The 24,358-nt window shown below is 35.2% G+C and overlaps 1 protein-coding gene across 1 annotated transcript in view; it reads left to right on the forward strand.

The window, feature by feature from the left end:
- Positions 1 to 24,358, forward strand: part of LOC122790646 (collagen alpha-3(V) chain-like) — a 283,997-nt gene that overhangs the window by 169,419 nt on the left and 90,220 nt on the right. The window contains exon 3 of the mRNA XM_044058170.1: positions 20,207 to 20,365. Coding sequence (XP_043914105.1) covers positions 20,207 to 20,365 — 159 coding nt within the window. The remainder of the gene's footprint in view (positions 1 to 20,206; positions 20,366 to 24,358) is intronic.

Genomic DNA, 24,358 nt, shown 5'->3' on the forward strand with positions numbered 1-24,358 from the left:
TGTGTATGCTTCAAATCTGACCAAGAGGAAAGCAGCACAAGACCTGTATTAGGAAACATGAAAACATATCAGCAGAAAGAGTTGCTTGTGATACATTTTGGTAGAAAGGAAAAGTGTTAAAAATTTGGAGACAACAGATTCTTTGTGGAAAATTATTTACTGTACACCAGGCAGAAGAGAATCAAATTTAGAGGCAGATATGAGATTCAAGTTGCTGTATCCAGCTATCTTCAGAATATTGTTTGGAAGATCAAAGAAATTTGGGTGCACAACAGATTAAGGAGGAAATAAAAAAATAGGCAACAAAGAGTGAGACAACAAGCACACAGAGAGACTTTACCAGTGAAACATGTCCAATGTTCCAGAGAAAAATGCTTGAGTGACAGAAAAAAAACCCAGAGAATCTGACTAGAAGAATCGGGAATACCTTGGACTTGAACCACTAGCTGGCATTGGGAGATGGAGGTGATTCAGAAAAAAAGACCATCAACCTTGTGAAATTAATGAAAAAATGGAAGACTGTAAAGCCTCACTCCCATTTTATACATAGAATAGACATGAAAAAATGGTTAAAAAGGAATGGGATTTTGTTGACTGTGTTAATTGGGTGGGTAAACTATAAAGCATCTAACCCCCACTATATGTTGTTAACATTTACAAGGGCCCTGGAGAGAATTATGAAGTAATTATATTAAAATCAGTTTTAGTAGTTTTTAAACACCTTTATTAAATACTTACTTTGTAGATTGTGACATAGGTAAACTTAGAAAACAAAAATCATATGTTCTCAAATTATACATATGCTTTTTTTTCAAACAATTAGGATTCACTCTGTTACATAAATTGCTCAGTTCCTGCATTCTGTTAAACCTCACTCCTCCTCCTGACATTATTCTGCACGTATTGTTCCTACAAATTCCATGTATTCCTTTGTATTTTGTTCTTTCATTTTCCTAAAGATTACATCTACATTTCTGTTCCCTCCTTTATAATATTCAGTGCTTCAGTTATAGTTGGTTTAAATTTTGATGTCCATATTTTTACTAATTGGTTATTTTCAGCCAATAGCACTAAACTTATTAAGGCCTTACTATGTGTGGCAATTCAGAATGTATATCCATGCTCAAAAAAAATCATTACTTGGTCACAACCATTTGCTCCATCAACATTTCATACAGAATACTCTTTAGGAAATTTTTAAAATCTGCTGATTCATTACATTCCCAAAATACATTTTCCCAGTTACATCCCTCTCTGGCCCATCACCCCTCTAGCATGTCATAGCTACTTGAGGAAAATTTTGTGAAGTCTACTTAGGTACAAAAATACCTATGCAAACACTTCCAAGCAAAAAAAAAGTTAAACCTTTTGGATGTTGTTGCATACTTATGAGCCCTACAAATGTACTCCCATTGTTTTTTTGTATTTATTTATTTATTTATTTATTTGTATATTGCCTTTCCATTTCCTTCTCCTAGTTGTTCATAACCTTCTCTAGCTGATTTGTATAGCTATCAGCATTATTTTATGTGCTCTACTAATTCTCCCTTTTTAATAGCAATTTCTGATCTGGACTCCATTAAAAACTCTACCAGAACTTTTTTTTCACGTATCACTTCTCTCTCTCTCTTTTTCCATATACTCTGTTATCAATCCCTAGTAGGGAATGCAATCTTCAACTTGCAGTCAAAACCTCTACTTAGTCTTATCCCTCTCTGTTTCCTTTACTTGTCTAGTTATTTGTCCCCAATACCTTGGTCCCTTGGTAATTTTCTCCTGTAAATTCCAGCTGTTTCTTGCCTGTTTTCTATACACCTTCTTGAGTCATACCTGTTGGCAAAATCTCCTTTCTCCATTCGCCTGTTGGCTTGGTTAACATATTTTTTGCAATTTTATGAATGCATTATTCTGTATGGTTGTTATTCACTTTAATAACTTGCATCCCAAATCCCACACACTGCTTGCTTTTCAACCTCCCTCCCATTTCATAATCACCACTTTCCACATTGATTTATAATTTTCTGCTTGTGTTATGCATGTGAGCCTTAATTGAGTAGTGTTGACGTGTCCTTTCAAATCAGGTAATCCTAAACCAAATTGTTCTATGGAGAGAATTGACTTATCCCATTTAAGTCCTACCCACTTCCCCTCTGAAATAAATTCTTTCAACTCTTTATTAATTGTGCTACAAAACCTCTCTCTTAGTTGATAAAAATGTCTGATGTGTATAAAAGTAAAGGGACTAGAAACATTTTTACTGCTTATATCTTGCTATACATATGCATAAACAAGAGTTTCCAGCTTTTCAATCTTTGTATTATCTTTTGTTTAGTCTCTTTTGACATCTCTTTAGCTGCCATAATAGAAACATTTTCTTTTTCAATTCATACACCTAAGTACTTCATCTTATGTCCCCATAAATGTGTATATTGCTGAACCAATTAAAGTATAGGTACATAGTTTAGTCCTGCAGGGTTTGTTTTATCTTCATTTATTTTATATCCTCAAAAAATGTAACTATCTTAGAATATTCTACAACACAAACATGTCATTTTCTAGATTTAGAATGCACACACTGTCACCTACAAACAAAACTAACTTTTTTGATTACCATGCAAATTGTATCTTTGAATTTGTGAAGTAATTTATTTTCTTTGCCAGTGATTCTAAATAAGTAAAGGGAACAGCCTTGCCTGGTTCCTGTATTTAAATGCTGCTTGTTAGAAAGGAACCTCTCATCTTAATTCTTCATTCCTCTCCTTCATATAGCCTTGTCATTAACCCTATTGTTATAGCAGGGAACATCAATTCGACCAGTTGCCTACCGGTAAAATTCCAGCTGATTCTATTAGAAGGTTTCTGTGCATCAAGACCAATCAAGAGTAGTGGCATTTGTTTTACAGTGCTTCCCTCTGGATCATCATTGTTCTAGTAATGTTTTCATGTGTGCCTTCACTCCAAAAAATAACACTAATCCATATCTATCAATTTTGGCATATTTGTTCCCATTCTTTTAGCTAGTACAGACATAAACACATTATATCTATGGCTTAAAACTGATACAGTATTTGTTCTTATTACTATTTGTATAAAAATGTCATGCTGTAAATTGCATATTAGATTGTAAAGCAGTATTGTATAGGGTGCAGTCGGGGCATTTTGAATGTGGGGTGGGATGGGGAGTCTTATCACTGACTGTTACATGTGAAAGATATTATAGTAGTACAGTACTTTTTCTAGGTTGTAATATATCCAGACTTTTCACTATAATAAGGGAAGAACAGATGAAATGATGCAAGTTAAACATATAATGCTGTGGTCTTGGATGGTTGTAATGGGGGATGTAAATGTTTATTGATCTGTATTGACCACATTAAATGTAGAATTAAAATAATTTCCCATTTTTATAGGCGTGAGCCTATACTGATGTCCTTGGCTTATGCTATAGACACGAGATTTAAGCAAATAGAATTGAAAACTAAGGGAAATGAAGATATGGAAACAGTAGTTCTTTATTGATTTTGCACAGTCATTATCTTTTTTTATCAATTAGCAAATGGTCTCTGTGGGAGAAAAGAAGTCTACAGGTGCAGATAATTATGAGAGGGTTGAACAGTGTGTTCTGAGTGAAATTTAGATTATTGTTGTGCACCTGAAAAGTAACAAGCTGCTTTTTTTCTTTCATTAACAGCTGCTTTTACATGGAGGTGAGACGTGTGCAGGTACAGACAATTAACTGAGAATTCTGAACAAACTGTACTAGGTGAAATGTAAGAGATATAGTGTCATAGTGAAAGATACACTGGAAAGCAGTTGAGTGAAAAATAAAGTTTGAAACTGTGAGAAGTGAGTAAGTTATACAAGTACTTGTGTCTCTAACAGCCATAATATTTTAATGCATTTAATGTAACAGTGCATATGCAAGTGTTTTTCACATATGAAAGAGGAAAAGGGATAAGGAAAGAACAGGTAAAATCAGAGTGAGTGGAAATACAAGCTTTAACATACACTTTAGTATGGGTACATTAATTTTGAAATGGGTATTACCTATGAATGCAGCCATCAGCTTGGGGAAACTACGCCTATCTGGATGGGTAAATTTCAGTTTTTGAAAATGCACATAGCTGTGTGCATTTTAGTAAGCTAAAAGGGAATGGGGGCTCTGCAATTCTGTTTAGTTTTTGGTTGTATGTTTTCACTGAAGCAAAAGGAAAAAAGAAACTACTACCTAAGATAGCAGCTTGCCACATAGTGCATACATGTAAAATAAAAGTTAGAAATATGCATTCAAAAGCACTGTTATGTGCAGATACTTCTCAACTGTCTAGATTTTCACATAATATCCATATTTTTGCTCTGCTCTTTATAAAATTTGTAGTTTTCTGGCAAATCATTGAGGACTGAAGTAACTAAATAATGATTCACATTTGTGTTTCAGACTTCTTGCCCTTCAAAATATGAATGCGAATGCAAAATATGTTACACTATCAACTACCTAAGTTTATAAGGGCACTATTTAAAATATGCCAATGATTTTTTTATTGTGGCCCCCCCTCCAATGCCATTATTTTTGACTTTGTCCAGAATACCTGTGTTAAGTCATTGAAATGTGTGCATGCATAATAAGTGGAGATAATAGTTTTCTGGCATGACTATGTCTGTATTATGGATTACAGGTATACACAAACAGCAATGAGTATTGAGTTATATTAAGAAGGGTGGAGTACAAATAATGTTGCAAGCAACACATTTGTATAATACTAAATGTTTAAATTTAACAATAAAAGGATTTCAGGGTGGATGATCAGCAGAATATCAGGGGCAAAGGAAAAAGGGAGTAACAACATTGATTGTTGAAGAGGCTTCAGTAGTGGGAAAAAGGTCCCGTCCCCATTCTGGTGTTTCCATGTCTAGGTGCTGGGCTCCTAAACTCAGAGTTGAGGAGCAAATAAAAAAAATGGTCCATTCACAATCTGGTGCTCCTCTAGGGTTTGTTACTAATCTGCAGTTCTGAACTCTGAGTAGAAAAGTTTATGCCACACTCAAGAGTGCTAATGTGCTTCATTTTTGACCACAGTGCAATACCACCTTTCATTTTTGAAAGCTGGCAGTGCACTTAAGATGGATTGACATGTGCCGTTCATGGCTGGTAAAACTTTCCATTAAGTTGGCTGCCCCCTTGAACTTCCCTAGCTGTGCTTCTGCTGACAACAATAAAAAAAGACTAATTGCACATTTGTGGTAGTAAGGGAGTTATTAGCAGAGGAGGAGGATTATACTGACATGTTTTTCTATTCCATCTAAAAGTGCTGTTACTGAGCTTAAGATAATTTTGGTAGAAATTGTCTTTTAACAGGGAATATTTATCAGGTGTATAGTGGAAAATGATTTGTGATGGTATGGCTTGAGGAACCTAGAGAGAAAAAAATTAATAAAAAATTGTATATTTTTGAAGTATATTTGAGAATATTTGGTATGGAAGGTGTGCAGCAGGGCTAGCCATCTAGTGGTGTGAACATTGACTCTAGATGAATGTCATTGTTGAAGTGACACTTAGACCCCATGTGCAGAAATGTGAACAGGGATCATGAATGGATGGATTGGGTATGGAAGAAGTGAGTTCAGTAGCAGGAACTCAGACAAAAGTTGTATATGAATTTTCAATATACAATAACTGTTTTAGACTGGATAGAAATTGTATTTCGCAGAGGCATGTGTACTTAACTGAAAACGACAGTCATCCAGTAAGTATTTAAACTCCTACAAACAATAAAAACAAGATAAGGGTGCAGGATAATAAAGTAAAATGAAACACTGCTGCTTTACTATTAAACTATAGAATGAGGATAATCTAAGGAATGTATAATGGAAATGATTCAAGAGTTATTGGAGAAGATAGAAGTTTTTTAGGAAGGATAGCTGGTATGTGGAATAAAACAAAAATGGAGTTTAAAAGCATGATAGATATAAAAGAGAAAGATGTATAGGAAGAAGTAAAATGAATTTAGAGGGGTTGACAAAGATTTAAATATTCCAGAATAACTTGACTCTGACAGAACAAGAGAAGCAACTGCAATAACGTTAAAGGGAAAATAAGTGAGTATTTAGATAATATGCATGTGTATACAATGCTTGCTGTTAAGCAACTATTTTTTGATAACAGCTCCAGAACAGAAAGTACAAGTACATTTTTTCATAAATATTATATATATATATATATATATATATATATATATATATATGTGTGTGTATGTATATAAAATCTTTATAAATGGTTTGGGACCTTCCACCTTTTAAAGGAAAATGGCACAGATAAATTTGTGCATCATGTATGCTACAAATTCATGCAGATTCAGCTTATTTGGATGGCAGTGGCTGCAAAAATGATTTTATGCACATACAAGATTATATAGGTTGTTCCCAGATTCATCTCCAACTTGCTGGAGATATGGGGAAAATATGATAGAAGACTTATAGCATACATTTGTTATTTTAACAGAACCTGAAGGTGTCTGGGAATATGTACAGAATTTGATAAATCCCTTAAGGCCTAGAGGTATGAAGTTGAGCATGCTCTTATTTCTAATTTCTTACAACATTAAAAACTTTTAGCTGAACGATTAAGGCAGCACAACTTATATAAAGCCTATGACAGTCAATCAGTAAATAAATAACCAGAAGTCTTATAAAAGGTATTATAGATATTTTAATCTTCTTCTTTCGGCTTTTCCCTGTTAGGGGTCCCCACAGCCGGTCACCTGTCTGGTCATGATTGGCAGTGGAGTTTTACGGTGTCGAGTTGCCAGCCCAGCAATCACACCTAGGGCCAATTTAGAGTGCCCAAGCTACCTACAGCATGTCTTTGGGATGTGGGAGGAAACCGGAGCACCCGGAGAAAACCCACGCGACCACAGGGTGGACATGCAGACTCCACATAGAAGGCACCCCAGCTGAGGGTCGAACCAGAGAACTTCTTGCTGTGAGGCAGCAACCCTAACTGCTGCACTACCATGGCTGCCCTATTATAGAGATTTTAATAATTTTATGAAAAGTTGTATAAAGCAGAAGAATGTAGGAACCAAGAAGAGTCACGGATGAAAATATTTATGGAAGACTTAATTATGCCAAGATTAGAGGAAGATGAGATTCAATTAATAGATAAAGTAATGAGAGGAGATGAAAATGGTGATTGATCAACAGGGAAGTCTCCAAGTCAGGTAGTATTCATGTGAAGGTTTGAAGTTCGGAGAGAAGAAAATGGTAAATATGTGGAGTTGTTTGTTTAGCAGTATTTTAAAGGGGAATGTACCAGGATCTTTGAAGAAAGCTGGGTTGGCTGTATTACCCAAAGAGGGTGAAGACTGTTCAGACCAAGCTTCATGCAGCTCTATTTCAAAATGTTAACCATGATTACAAAGTGTGCATTTCTATACTTCCTAAGAGAATGGTAAAGGTGGTACCAACATAGATATGGTTCAGTGTAGTTTTGTGGAGTAGAGACAAACATTTGACAACATTAATAGATCTATTGTCAACAGTGAAGCAGAATATCAGAAAATGCAGCTACTGTTGGTGAGTTGTAATGCAGGAAAAGTATTCAATAGAGTTAGGTGGGATTTTATGAGTAGGGCAGTGGAAGCATTTGCATTCCTTGATAGAATAACATGGTTTATTAGGAAGATATATGAAGGCTTGGTGGCAGAATTAAGTGTGTGTGTGGGGGGGGGGGTTCTTCTCCAACAATATTTGTTTGAACAAAGGAACCAAAATAAGGTTGTCCTTCATTTTTGCTATCTGTTTTATATTTAGAACTATTTATATTTAGAACTATTGACAAAGGAAATAAGGAAACATACTGTCAAATTCAAAGGTATAACTGTACAAAAGAAAGGTCAGCTTTATTTGCAAAGGATATTGTTTTGTATTTGATAAATCCAGAAAGGAGATGTTATATTGTTGTGGCACGTTTTCAGACAGTTTCAGGTATTTTTGAGATATAAAATTAATGAAGATAACGTAAAAGCTATAGCAGTAAACTGTGTGCCCATGCATGAGTTGATTTAGCAATAACTATACTGATGGAGACATAAGGTGAAGTATTTAGGTGCATGGATTAAAAAGGATTCTGTTATAGAAGGTAAATTTATGTGAGAACAGACTAAACAAAAATAAAACATTTAGAAACTTGAATTTCTTGATTATGAGTAATGGAAAATACAAGCATGAAAATGTTTTAAGTCCCTTTAGTTTTGCATACAGGTGAGGCATGTTTATATTAACCATTGCAAAAGCTGTGGATGATGATAAAGAGGTGAAATAATTTATCTGGAAGTGGAAGATGGCAAAAGTTACGTGAAATAAGTTGATTCTCTCCTTTGAACAAGGTGGTTTAGGATTACTTGATTTGGAAGGACAGTCTACAGCAACACAGTTAAGGCTCATACATGCAAGCAGAAAGTTACAAATCCAAGTAGAAAGTGATGATGAGGAAACATGGGGGGGGGGTTGAGAAACAAGGAGAGAGTGGGATTTTGGATGGAGGTCCTTACGGAGAATAACAAACATAAAGAATATCGTATACAAAAAGTAGCAGAAAGTATTTTAAGAACTAACCCAACATGAGAATGGAGAAAGACATTTTGCCAATAGGGATGACTGCAAGTATGGGTATAAAAATAGGCAAGAGGAGGATGGAATTTACAAGAAAAAAACATATCAGAAGAAAGTAGGTACTGGAGCCAAATAACCAGAGAGGGGAAATGTAACAGAGTGGCTTAAGGATAAGCCAAAGTTTTAACTGTTAAGAGACTGCCTTTAATACCATGGACTGATAACAGAGTATAGGCAAAAGAAATAGACAGCATGGTGCTAAGTGAAAAACCTGCACTGGCAACATTTTTAGATGAGTCTAAAACAGAAGTTGATTTTTGCCTGGAAGTGTTTGTATTGGTATTTTTATATCCAAGCAAACATCAGAGAATTATTCCTCAGGTAGGTAACAAATGCTGGAGGTGTGATGGGAAAGAGAGAGGTAATTGAGAACTTGTTTTTTGGAATGTAATAATTTAGCAGATTTAAATAAGCTGTAATGATCTCATCACATATGATGCAGGCAATCATGCATTTATAGAAAACAAACCATATTGACATTAGTTGAAAACATTATACATTGCAAACCATATTGACATAATTGTAGTTGCAAATATTATACATCACTTATAATCTATCCAGTTGTCAGTCAAATATTACATAGCTCATTCAGATCCTACCTTCTTTTAACCCTTGTTCCTCTTCTCTATATATTTTTCCCACAATTCCCATTTTTTCCTCTGTAATTTGCTCCTACCTTTTTCTACAGATCCCAATTCCAGTTTTATCTCTGTTACTTTATTCACTGCTTCTAGTAGTTGATTTAGACTTTGATTTCCATTTTCTAGTAATTGTTTTTTTGGCAGCCACCATAATTAGACTCAGCAAGGCCTTACTTTGTCTAGGCAATTGTGATTCTGTATCATAGCTCAAAAAAAATCATTTTCTTAGTTACACCAATTTGCTCACCCAGTATCTCTGACAGAGCAGTCTGCAGGGAAACTATAGAGTCTCCCAACTCATTACACTCCTAGAAAATTATGTTCCTAGTTATCTGTTTCTCCCCCATTACACCTCTAACATTTGCTGTCTACCTGAGGAAAAATTATTTGGCGTTTTCTTGGGGTATAAAAATACCTATGCAAAACCTTCCAAGCAAAGATCCTAAATCTTCTAGACTTTGTTGCATATTTGGGACACATACATATATTCTCGGATATTTCTTTGTGAACTGCTTATCCAGTCTTTCTTTTCAATCCTTTCTAACATCCTCCAATTGATTCTTATAGTTATCATGCAATTTTCTGTATGTTCTACCACTAGTTCCTTTTATAGCAGTAGCTTCTGTTCTATATTCTACTAAAGCCTCTACCAGTGCTGGTCTTTTGCTTAGGATCCCCCTATTTCTTTCTCTTTGCCTATACTCTGATATCAGTTCTTGATGGAGAAGGCAATCTCTGTCCTGCAGTCCAAATAAATTCTTAGTCTCTTCCCATTGTATTACCTTTCCCTGTTTAAGTCTTTACTCCCAATATCTTGGTACTTTTACCAGTTTTCTTCAATAAATTCCAGCCTTCTCTTGCTATTGTCTGTATCCCTAATTGCAGTCATCCCTTTCAGCAGACTCTCATTTCTCCATTCCTGTTTTGGCTTAATTCTTAGAATACTTTCTGCTACTTTGAGTATAATAATCTGCAGGGATATTGTTACTCTCCTTAAGAATTTGCATCCAAAATCCCAGTCACTCTTTTCCTGGGCTTCCCTCCTGTTTCATCATCACTGCTTTCCATTTTAGATTATAGGTTTCTGCTTGTGTTATGTGTAAGAGCCTTAGCTGTGAACTTCTGAAATACCCCTTCAAATCTGGTAATCCCAAACAACCTTGTTCAGTTGGAAGACTCTGCTTATCCCACTTGACACTTGCCATCTTCCCATCCCAGATCTTTAGCCATTGTTCTCCAAAGCTTCTCTGGTTGATCAAAATATGCTTGAGCTGTGCATAAAACTAAAGGGACTTAAAACATTTTAACTGCTTGTATCTTGCCATCCATATCCATATAACAGATCTTCCAATTTCTGTGTTTCTGTATTATCTTTTGTTTGGTCTCTTCCTACATATCCTAAGTTGATGCATCAGAATCATTTTTAATCCATACTCGTATGTAATTCATTTTATCATGTCCCAATAAATATGGATATTGCTGAACCAATTCATGTATAGGTACATAATCTACAGCTATTGTCTTTGTTTAGCTTTTTTGTATCCTGAAAAGATTTTAAACTGCCTCAAAATGTTTCAGAGCACTGAAATGCCCTTTTCTTTTTTGGCAGGTATAAAATAATAATATCTGCAAATAGGGACAGCTTTTCTTGACTATCATACCAATTATGTCCTTGAATTTCTGTGTCTCTTATTTTCTTTGCCAGTGGTTCTAAATGTAGTGCAAATAATGAAGGGGAAAGAGGATACCCGGCCTGGTTCTTCTGCTCAAACAGAAGTTTTCAGAGAGAAATCCACCCACTTTAATTTTCACCTCTGATTCCTCATATATCTTCCTAATCAACCTTATAATTTTATGAGGGATGTAAATGTTCCATCGCCCTGCTCATAAACTCCCAGCTTACTCTGTCAAATGCATTCTCTGCATCAAGACTCACCAATCACAGTGGTATTTTTACATTTAGCTTCCCTGTGGATCATCAATGTTCTGCTAATGTTGTCAAATGTTTGCCTCCCCTCTATACAACCACATGGATCTACAGTATGTCTGTCAATTTTGGCATCACATTTGCAATTCTTTTAGCCATTATAGATATACACACTTTATAATCATGGTTTAGGACTGACATGGGCCTGTATGAAGCTGGATCTGATGGGTCTTTACCCTCTTTAGGTAATAGAGCCACCACTGCTTTCTTCCAGGATGTTGGTGCTTCTCCTCCTCTTAAAATACTGTTAAACAAAACCTTCCAGATCTTTATCATTTTCTTTGTCTCCTAGCTGGGGGCTTTCCTGTTGATTGGTTATATATCACCATGTTTGTCTCGTCTCCTCCAGTCCTATCCAAACTATTAGTAATTGAGCCTTGTCTGCCTCTAACCTTGGCATGTTTAATTCTTCCATAAACATTTCCATTTATACCTTTTTTTGATCTCCATATTTCTCTGCTTTATACAGACACTCATAAATTTTCTGAAATATTTCTAGTACCTTTACTCTTCTTATCTTTCTTGTTATAGGTACTCTAAGTTTGGTGACAGTCGTTCCTACTTTCTGTTCCCTGAGTCATTGAGCTAAACATTAGTGGTCTGGCTCTATTATCAAAAAGCAGTTGCTTAACAGCAATCTTTCTAAACTCATGCATATTATTGAGGTAATCCTTGATTTTCTTCTTGGCATTCTGCAATTGCTCCAGTTCTTGATCTGTGGGATTCCCCCGATTCTGCAATACTTTACATTTCCTCTAAATTTTTGTTGATTCTTAAGCATATCTCTGTCTTTTATTTCCACCCTATTTTTAAACTCCAAATAAATTTTATCCCAGTCCCAGGCTATATTTTCAGAACAAGTTTCTGTATTCTCTAATAACTCCCGAATAATTTCCACTACCCATTCCTTAAATTCCTCTTTTCAACAAATAGGTGTAAAACACCAGTGACTCATTTTTGTTTCATTATCCTGCATTTTTATTTTGGTTTTCATTGGTGTGTGATCTGAAATAGTTATTGGATACATATCAAAACTTTCAGTTAAATGCACATGTTCCTATGAAATATATGTTCTGTCTAGCCTTGCCAAGTTTTTGTATCTTGGGGAATATGTAAATTCAATCCAAACTCCTACTACTGAATTCATAACTTCCTTGCCAACTATTTTCATACATTTCTAAAACAATCTACCCTCCTTTGTTATATTTTTACTTCTTCCCTGCTGCAAATCAAATTCCAGTCCCCACCTATAAGTAATATTCCCTGCTGAAAACTGATTATTTATTCCAGAATGTTTTTAAGCTCCATTATACCAGTTTTATCTGGAATATAAATACATGCTAGTGTAATCCTCCTCCCTTGCCAGTAGCCCCTTAGTATTACATATCTACCATTATTATGTTTTTTAATCCTCCTCTATCACTGTTGGAGCTCCTCTTGCAATTAATATAAATACTCCTATCTTCCTTTGTCCCATCTACTCTGGTGAATAACTGTCCTGAAAACCTTTCTTTATTAAGTCACTTTCAGTTCTTTCCAAATGCGTCTCCTGTAGCATAAATGTTTGCACTCTACATTTTAATATAGTTCACTGCTCTTTCTTTTTTGTATATATCTGTGAGACCATTAACATTTAAATATAGTATCAAAAGGGTAAGTATGTTAAAAAGTTATTATTCTCACCTTTTATTTTTAACAGCTTTTTTTTTTTTTTTTTTTTTTTTAAGTATCTAGTTCCAGCTTTTGTGTTACATGCACACACAATAATGCTTGACAGGTTGACCTTTTATACAGTTGTTTTTTGTCATATCTATTTGGCTTAATGCACATCTTACAAAACTTTTTGCTTAATTGAAAGCCCTCAAAATACTCTCTCAAAACACTCCAAAAGCTTTTTAACTTAATATTAACACACCAAACTATGTACATATTCAAATACTGAAGTTTTACCTTCATAATGGGAACAATTGCCCCAAACTGACAGCCATACTTATAGACTAGGGTTAACCTTAAAAGAAAGTTATCCATGCTAAGATGCATGGTACAGCCTGTCCTTCTCTTAAGTGTTATCTGGTTTTTATCTTATCTTTATTGCTCTCTCAGAATGAGAAAACACTTGAATGTTTTCAGAAAACATCATCTCCTAGCCATTTAAAAAAAGCCATTAAAAGACAGAAGTATTCCATTTTTATTTATCTTAATAAGATTGTCTCTGTGAAGACATGAGAACCACTTACACAGTTGCTTCAACAAGTATTTATTTAATTATTAGAGGATAGGGTGATAAAGATAGTGAGGGAAATGTACTCACAAGTGAGGAGAGTGTGTTGAGCAGATGGAGAGAGTACTTCGAGGGGCTGATGAATGAAGAGAATGAGAGAGAGAGAAGTTTGGATGATGTGGGGATAGTGAATCAAGAAGTGAAACAGAGTAGCAAGGAGGAATTAAGGACAGCTATGAAGAGGATGAAGAAATGGAAAGGCTGTTGGTCCAGATGACATACCAGTGGAAGCATGGAGGTGCTTAGGAGAAATGGCAGTGGAGTTTTTAACCAGATTATTTAATAAAATCTTGGAAAGTCGGAGGATGCCTTAGGAGTAAAGAAAGTGTTTTGGTTCCTATTTTTAAGAATAAGGGTGATGTGCAGAGCTGTATTAATGACAGAGGGATAAAACTGATCAGTCACAGCTTGAAGTTATGGGAAAGAGTAGTGGAAGCTAGGTTAAGAAAGGAGGTGGTGATTAGTGATCAGCGGTATGGGTTCATGCCAGGAAAGAGCAGTACAGATGCAATGTTTGCTCTGAGAGTGTTGATGAAGAAATATAGAGAAGGTCAGAAGGAGTTGCATTGTGTCTTCATGTTACTTGGAGAAAGCATATGATAAGGTGCCTAGAGAGGAGTTGTGATATTGTATGAGGAATTCAGGAGTGGGGGAGAAATATGTAAGAGAGGTACAGGATATGTACGAGGGTAGTATGACAGTGGTGAAGTCTGCAGTGGGAGTGATGGATGTATTTAAGGTGGAGGTGGGATTACATCAAGGTTCAGCTCTGAACCCTTTCTTATTTGCAATGGTGATGGACAGGTTGACAGATGAGATCAGATAGGAGACCCCATGGACTACGATGTTTAAAGATGACATTGTGATCTGTAATGAGAGTAGGGACCAGTTGAGGAGACCCTGGAAAGGTGGAGATGTGCTCCAGAGAGGAGAGGAGAGGAATGAAGGTCAGCAAGACTAAGAATATATATGTGTGTGAATGAGAGGGAGGATAGAGGAATGGTGAGGATGCAGGGAGTAGAGTTGGTGAAGGTGGATGAGTTTAAGTACTTGGGATCAACAGTTCAGAGTAATGGTGAGTGTGGAAGAGAGGTGAAGAAGAGAGTACAGGCAGGGTGGAATGGGTGGAGAAGAGTGTCAGGAGTGATTTGTGACAGACTGGTACCAGTAAAGGGAAGGGTCTACAAGAAGGTAGTGAGACCAGCTATGTTGTATGGGTTGGAGACGGTAACACTGACAAAAAGGCAGGAGTAAGAGCTGGAAGTGGCAGAGTTAAAGGCATTAAGATTTGCACTGGGTGTCACAAGGATGGACAGGATTAGGAATCAGTATATTAGAGGGTCAGCTCAGGTTGGACAGTTTGGAGACAAAGTCAGAGAGGTGAGATTGAGTTGGTTTGGACATGTGCTGATGAGGGATGCTGGGTATATTGGGAAAAGGATGCTAAGGATGGAGCTGCCAGGTAAGAGGAAAAGAAGGCGGCCTAAGATAAGGTTTATGGATGTGGTGAGAGAGGACATGCAGGTAGTTGGTGTGACAGAGCAAGATGCAGTGGCCAGGAAGAAATGGAAACAGATGATCCACTGTGGCAACCCCTAATGGGAACAGCCAAAAGAGAAAAGATTTTCTAGAGGAGAACTTTATTATATTCATTGTTCATTTATTTGCTTTCTCTTAAGACGTGTTACTAGATAAAGCCAAGAGCCTTAATCCATTCACTCCCCTATACAAGAATGTGAAACACATAATTTTTGATTGTATCATACTCTTTTGAACATACTTTTATTATTTTCTTTTTTTTTTTTTACACTGCAGTGCCTACATTCCTTAAAACTGAACAATGAAAGGGAGAAAAGGGAAAAACAGGGGTAACTGTTTACAGACATACGAGTGCAAAACAAAAACTGAATGAAATATGTAAGGAGAAAATACCACTCTGGACACAGAAATAAATATAAAGTTAGCGCTTTCATTTATAAAATATATAAACTTCAGAGAAAAGTATACAGGAAATAAACCATTTAAATAAGCATTCAAGAAGTGACATCATTTCCCATTCAAAGAAAAAAGTCACAATAAAAGTCCCATTAAACATCAAAATAAAAGACATGCCTCAAAATAAGATATCCAACTACACAATAGACCCATTGAACAAAACTTTAAATAAAATCCTAAACACTACAAATATATGCATAAAATATATATAGAAGTTAGAATATTTAAATAATTGACTACAAAATACAATAATAAATGTTATCTACATAAAGACTTCAGTTTCAAAACACTCATGATAGAAATAGTGTCATTCAATCCAGGTGAAACTGAAGCATTCAACTTAAGTTGCCATAAACGTTCTTTCTCCTCAAGTTGCAAGGAAGTCGGACCTCCCCTAATGTTTCCAACAACCCTATCAATGATTAAAAAACAAAATTCATGTGTGGGAAAGGCCAAAATATTTCTAGCCAGGGCATTTGTAATATTTGCTTTAGAAATGGCGTAAACATGTTCATAAATTCCATTTTTAAAAACCCTATCAGTTTTGCCAACATAGAAAGACGGGCAATTCTGCCATAATGCCAAGTAGACCAAAGAAAATCAAAAACAAATTTGCAAGGATTCCTGGGCTTTTTTGGATTCTTTAAATAGTTTTCCTTTTGATGAACATTTAAATTTTTTACCATCGATGTTTGTGACTTGTACACTTGTATACCACAAGACCTTGGATGTGAATGGGTTAGGGATTTTATGTTGGACCAGAAAATGGATGGGCATGTTATTGATTTGGTCATATACTTACTGGAACTTGTTTAGCTAACAATTATTTCCTTTTTGAATCTAAATTCTATTTGCAACAAACAGGTGTAGCCATGGGAGATCTCCCTGTGGTGCAACCTTTGCCAATACAGTAATGGCATTTTGGGAAACACATTTTTTATTTAAAGACCCTGTTTTCCAGAGTAAGGCTGCTTTTATATACCCATTATTTGGATGATATTTTTATTCTTTGGAAGGGTGATAGACATTCTGCAGCATCATTTATTGAAAAAGTTACTGATTTTACTGATTTCTTGGATTTCACTTGGGGCTTTCAAGAAAAAGAGACTTCATTTTTAGATGTAAAATTAGTCAAAAATTTTGATTTACACACATTTACATCTAGGATTTTTCGAAAACCCACTTACTCAAATGCATTCCTCCATTTTTCTAGCTGCCACCCCTTCCATCAGAAGAAGGGAGTTGTTAAGGGACAACTAGTTAGGGCAGCTAGGATGGTAACTTTAGATGAAGATTTTTTGGATCAGTGTAGTTTATTAAGGGACATGTTTATGAAAAGAGGTTACCCTATTAACTTATTGGATGAACTCATTTTTGAGGGTACATCTAAAAGGACATATGGTTACTTTAAACCAATTCTAAGTTATGTTATTTCATCTGGAAATGAGAATCTTGAGTGTGTTAATGAGATTATGGATCCACCTAACACACTGATTCCTTTAACACAGCAATTTGAGCATGAAAATAACAATAACTTTGGAAATTTGGGTTTTATTGCCACTTTTTCTAGAGATGCTCCCTTTTTGAGGGATATCATTTTCAAGATCTGGTACTTTTTAGTCGAGGATAGTACAACAAGAAATTATGTGGGTGAAAGGCCTCTTGTAATTTATAAAAAAGGTAGGAACTTAAAAACTATCCTTGAAACAGAAAATTATAAATGTCACCACCCACATTGTGGGATGTTTAAATGTGGATCATGCCGTTGGTGTAAGTTTGTGTGTTACCAACATGTTTATGATCAATAAGAAAAAATATTACTTAATGGATAAATACAACTGCAACACAAGAGGGGTGGTCTACTTAGCATTATGTCAGAATTGCCCGTCTTTCTATGTTGGCAAAACTGATAGAGTTTTTAAAAATCGAATTTATAAACATTTTTACGCCATTTCTAAAGCAAATATTACAAATGCCCTGGCTAGACATATTTTGGCCTTTCCCACACATGAATTTTGTTTTTTAATCATTGATAGGGTTGTTGAAAACATTAGGGGAGGTCCGACTTCCTTGCAACTTGAGGAGAAAGAACTTTTATGGCAACTTAAGTTGAACGCTTCAGTTTCACCTGGATTGAATGACACTATTTCTATCATGAGTGTTTTGAAACTGAAGTCTTTATGTAGATAACATTTATTATTGTATTTTTGTAGTCAATTATTTAAATATTCTAACTTCTATATATATTTTATGCATATATTTGTAGTGTTTAGGATTTTATTTAAAGTTTTGTTCAATGAGTCTATTGTGTAGTTGGATATCTTATTTTGAGGCATGTCTTTTATTTTGATGTTTAATGGGACTTTTATTGTGACTTTTTTCTTTGAATGGGAAATGATGTCACTTCTTGAATGCTTATTTAAATGGTTTATTTCTTGTATACTTTTGTCTGAAGAAGTTTATATATTTTATAAACGAAAGCGCTAACTTTATATTTATTTCTGTGTCCAGAGGGGTAACTGTTTACTTTAGTATCCCCACTACACTTAAAAATAACTGTGAAAACTTTAATTTATAGCATGCAGATATCATGCACTGTACATATATTACTGTTAAGCACAAAAATTTGATGTACTTACAGTTAACTCTTTCCTTCCTTTTTCCCTCTCATAAGTATTCCTCCAACATTAATGACATAAAGTAGGGAATGTGCTTTAGAGACCATACAAGTTTAACAAAGTCAAAAAAGTCCAATATTTCCAGGTTTTCTTGTTCTGTCATGTTTCACATATATAATTAATGCTTTATAATTCCACATTTGTCAATTTCTGAGTTGCTGGTTTTATTCATGTTCATCTCCATCTCCCAAATCCAGGCTCTGCTTTCTTTCCAATGTACTCTTGATTCTTCTGGTCAACTCTTGTGATTTTTTTTTCTCTCTTCCTTTCAAGCATTTTCCATTGAAACACTGGAAAATGTTTCAAAGGCACAGTCTCTCTCTGGTGTTTATTACCAGAAGAACAAGAAGCAGAATGTCCTTCTGTTTCACATCACCCTTGCTGTTGGACAAACATCTGTATTCCCTCTTTAGCATGTTCTACATCAAGAAATGATTTTTGTCCCTGCAGGATAAACTATTCTGAAGATAGCCAGATACAGCATTTTGAATGTCACACCTGCTTTTTGACATTCCCTGATTAGTGGAATAAATTTGCTCCTCTTCTGCCTAATATGCAGTGAGTAATCATTTTTCACAAACACACTACTGTTTCCCACTTTTGGTACTTTGTTCTTCTTTCACAGTTTTGCCAGAATCAACTCCTCCTGCTGGTAGGATTGCATCTTTACTATTAAAGGTATGGGTTGCTTTCTTCTTGCCAGGTTTGGAGCATACACATACTGTGCCCTTTCAATTAACAACTTCTGCAGTGGAATAGCAGCCCAGTTGCTTCCAGCTTCTCCATTACGACAGAAAGTCTCAGATTTTTTCCTGTGTGTTCTGTCTTCTAATTTTATTATTTTTTTAAACATCTCTTCTTGAGCAGTCTCATACTCAGACAGCCTTTTCTTCATTTTGACCTCCAGGTTTTGCAGTTTTTTCATCTACCTTATTTGAATATCTGTTTAAAGCTTCTTCCATTTTATCCTGCCTTTTGTTATTTGAGTCAATGTACTCCCATCAGTATGTCATTTATTTTAATCAGTCTGAGTACATTTCAGTTATTTTCCCCCAGATTACTAAGATTCATGCCTTGCACCAAAGCTGGAACTTGCACTACTTTTTGCTGAACGACTGCTGAATTCTTCCCCATCAGTGTTTCTTCCTCACTTTTGTGGTTAATTTTCATTCAGGTTATCTGAATTTCTTTTTTGCTGGTATCAAGGCAGTGCATTTACCAGCCACTTACTGAAATTTTCCCCAAAAAAAAAATTCACTGGCTTTCTTTTCCAAGATTCTATTTTCATACTGGGAAAGGTGAAATTAAGCTGTTACTCAATGTGCAGCCATCTTGGAAGTCCAACTTATAAAGATCTTTGTCAGAAATGTTGAGAGAGCAAATCGGTTGTAACAAAGGAAATTATCCTTTTGAGTTATGGATAGGATCTGAATTGCTTAGACAGAGTAAGGCCTTAGCAGTTTATTGTTATCAGCTACCAAAACATAAATTAGAGAATGAAAATGAAAATCTAAACCAACTCTAAGTACTGAATATTTTAAAGGAGATTAGGTGGAGTCTTAAGAAAAGCAAATTACCCAGAAGTGAATGGAATTTGTGGGAACAATATATTCAGAATAGTGTTCATGAGGAGGAGGGAGTTTAAGGGAAGGCAGGATTTGAACAGTTTATATAGTGGAGGGAATTGTAATTGTTAAAAAGAAAACATGAATAACATGAAAATAATGTAAAAAGCTACTGTGGCTTGTTTTCTTATCTGTGTATGTGTACTAATATCATTTTTAAAATGTGATTCAAGAATGCTGTTTAAAAATACAAATGTGCAGACTTTTGAGTTTTTCTCTCATCTTTTTCTCTTAGTTTTCATATAATGTATAAAATAAAGTAAAAGGATGTGTCATTGGAAAATCTTATTTTTTTCTCTAAATGGTGATATCACTGTTATTTTTTTCAGGTTTTCAGATGAGCTGACTGTGTTAATCAAACTTCGCTATAGGATGCAGGAAGACACAGCACTACTGACTGTCTTGAACTATCACAGTCACATCCAGTTTCAGATCAGACTCAGTCCATACTCCCTTGTGTTTATTACCACCGGAAGGCGTCATTATGAGTAAGTAAAAAGAACGAATGTAGAAAAACACAGCAATACAGTGTTTGTGTGTGTCTGGCTGCAATATATGCTGTGTGATACATGAGTTTCATCATCTGTAGGTTTGGAGAATACATTTTGTGGTGCTTGGTGAAACCTTGAGTCATGAACTAAGTTCTGAAAGGCAGCAGTACAAGGTATCCTCATGCATTTCATAATCCATACATCCACATAATCCATTTATCCATTTTTATTTTTAATTTTAGTTTACAGTAAGTTTTTCTTTCCTGTTTTAATATTGTCAGGTAGTTTTAATTAGTAGAGTTGCGAATTTTCATGGGATATGCTAGATATATTATTGTTATAGTTATGTAATCAAACTGTATTTACGATCAGGCCTATTCTTATGGTTGTGCTATTCTCCATTTGGCTTTTAGTGTTTTATTTGTTTTAATTTTAATTATGTTAAATTTGATTGGTGGAGGTTTCATAGAGATGAATGAGTGTGTATGTGCCTTTTGGGATTTCCACTGTACCACCTGCTTTGATAGTACCTCCCATGGGTCTACAATTCTCTGTATAAAAAAAAAAAAACTTCTGGAGATTCAGGGAGTAATTAGTCCGTACAATCTGTTGCCTGTGCCCCCTACTTTCTTGTGCAACCTTCCTGTTCAAAACAACAATGTCACATCTTTCTGACATGATAAATGTACCAGTGTCATCCTCCCCTGACTATTATGGTCTCAAGTGATAAAACCTGTAAGTCCTCTAGTCTCTGGTCACCTTCTATCCCCTTCTTCCCACAGATCTTTCTGGTGGTGTTCTGTGGATTCTTTCTAGAAGCCTTCTGACCCCTACTGTTAAAGCCTCCAAAACACAGTATTCAAGGTGTGGCTAAACAGAACCCTGTATATAGTGGAGGTATTGCTTCCTTGCTTCTGGAGTCTGAGTTTATGCACCTGTTCATACAACCCAGCATTCCATTCATTACATGCCTGTGTCATGTCACTGCACTCCTTGCAGCCCATTCCATGTGTGTAATAACGCACCCAAATCCTTTCCATGCTCCTCTACAGTCTGTTCTGCTGCCATGTTCTACTGAGCCACATACAGATATTAGTAATGAATCTTATCTGTCACTTCTCATTTGGTCAGCCTTTCCAAATTCTTCCCTAGTCTGTTCCCTGTCTCCACTACTGCACCTCTGTTTGCTTAATTAGTGAAGATGTATATTCTGTTCTGCATTCCCACAAATTCATCTGAGATGCACACACCAGAGTGTACTAGACAAAGACTGAGTAGTGCTCCACTAGTACCTTTCTGGTTACTGACGTTTGAAAACCAATGGGCAAACCACTACACGGCAAACAAAATATAAATACCAAGGAGGTTCAAAATCCACAAACAGAATTTAATATACTTGAAACAGTAATGTGAAGTGCTTTTCATCAGGTCGGGTCACCGGACTTCTTCAGACAAAATCCAAAACATAGGCACCAAGTTTAAATACATAAAACTTTTTCCTCCATTCAAATATCCGGCCAGTCGGGTGTGATGCATCATTTACAACTTGTTAATCAATTAAAATTCATCACTTGTACATAACTCTGTTTTAAAAAATATATAAACACTAAAATATATCCACATTTAATCTCCTATATGTTCTTTTCCATATTTTAAATACATAAACACATAAAACAACCCAACCTATCCCCCCACTCTCAAGTTAACTCAGTTAAAGGTGAGTGGGAGGAAAAGAATACCACTCAAAGGGTCAAATAACCTAATCTAAAATTATATTAAACATTTATACTATTAATTCCATACATAGAAAATTACACAAAATTAATTGTTAGATAAAAATTAACACAAAATTCATCTAGTGAGGCTTCTCAGTTTTAATATACAAGCAATTTGAAATCACTTCATTTAAGCCTAACACCTCTTGCCTTTCTAACATTAAGGGGAAAGGGCTGCCTCTTATGTTTGGCTCTATTTGGTCTATCACCCTAAATGTAAAGACATGGCCTGGGTGATTACTACAATGCCTTGCCAGAGCATATATATATATATATATATATATATATATATATATATATATATATACTATAGACCAGAGAATGGGAGGGATAGGTTGGGTTGTTTTATATGTTTATATATTTAAAATATGGAAAAGATTTTAATAACATATAGGAGATTAAATGTGCATATATTTTAGTGGCTATATATATTTTTTAAAACAGAGCTATGTACGAGATTGATGTTGATTAACAAGGTGTAAATGATGTATTACATCCGATTGGCCAGATGTTTGAATGGAGGGAAAAGTTTTATGTATTTAAACTTGGTGTCTGTGTTTTGGATTTTAGAACCTCTAACTGTTTTGAAATGAATGGCCCCCTTTCATTTAATTGTAGGAATGAATCCCAGTTTTCACATGCTTTTATTACTATGTTTAATACAGAGAGTAACCACATTAGGAATATTATGTGTTGAGATTGGGCAGTTATTAGAAAGGAAACTGAAATTATTAATGTGTTGGGTGAAAAAACGGTAACGGTATATAAAAAGGGTTCTAATTTTAAACATTGCTTTGATAGGACTTGGGAACCAATAAGACAGGGGACCATGCTAAAATATGGGGTCTGTGCCTGTTGTAAACGTGTTAGAGATTAATGAAATTACGATTAATAATTATATTCATATTATGGGGAGATTTACCGGTTGCTCTTGTTTATTCGTGGACAAAATGGACCATATGTTGAAGCACAGTGTGTCTGAACACCTTAACAATATTCTATTAAGAAAAGATACAAATGGCCTTGCTAGACATATTATTCAATATCCAGATCACTATTTTAAATTTACTGTTGATACATTACGTGTAAGTAAGCAAGGGGCAGCATGGCCGATGCTACTGGAAAAAATGGAGCTTACAAGACAGTTAACTGAATGGCAGTTTTTGGCCAGGATTAAATGGTGCTGAATCAATTAATTGTCTTCTCAAGTTGAAGGCCCTTAAAGGTAATTTGTTATATATTTTTTATTTAAATTGCATTTTTTTAAGTATGTGATTGCAACATTGTAGAAACAGTTTCTGTTCATTCATAGTTTTTGTGACATACCTCTTTGGGGGTGTCTATATGAGTTTTATATTGAATAAATTGGGGGAGTGGTAATGCTAACATTTACTATTGGTAGTTTGTTATATAAATATTTTATCCTGTAATGTAATTATTGTCTGATGAAGTTCCTATTAACTTAAACTTGGAATGAAAGTGCTTACGTTTTTAAGGATTTTATTCAACGTTATTTTGACTGGCAAGTTGTATCATTAAACATTTTTTAAGATAACACTATTCTTCGTGGTTTGTGAAGTTGTTCTTGTCCTTTAAGAAGCTATCCAAGGGCATGCACAAGTGTATAAATACTGAGCATGTGCAAGCTAGACTGCCATTTTGAGTAAACTGTTGAGATGTAAGCATGTATGTAGGTAACGTCTGCCTCTTAACTAGTTCTTTTGTATTTTATGATGCTGCTATCCATCCTGATGTCTTTCTATGTATTAAAGCATCTAAAGGAAACACCCCGCCTGCTTATCATCTATGGTAGAGAGATGGGTGACATGGTGTCAGAAGAGGCATGTCTAAAGGGCATGAAGTTAGAGGCAGCATGGCTAAAATGACTTAAGGCACTTGCTTAGGACAGGAGGAATATATAGCACTGAATCATGCCTAAAATGTGCATATTTCACAAAACAGTTCAGAAACAAATTTCAGGTATTAAAACTTGCTCAGCACTACTACTTTGCAAAATATGAAACCAGGCATATAGAACGTTCTAAATGATATTTGCATAAACTGATATGTACGATATTGATAAAAATATTTGAACTACTATGGGAAATGTTTGAAATAAAGCTGGTTTGCATAAAATGAATAAAATAAAGGGAAACGACTGCATTTTCGCAAAGCATGCATTTTTCGTATTATGCAAAGATATCCGAGTAATCAG

Source organism: Protopterus annectens, chromosome 16.part0 (assembly GCF_019279795.1).
Source record: "Protopterus annectens isolate FY-2018-M chromosome 16.part0, PAN1.0, whole genome shotgun sequence".
NCBI lineage: Eukaryota > Metazoa > Chordata > Ceratodontiformes > Protopteridae > Protopterus > Protopterus annectens.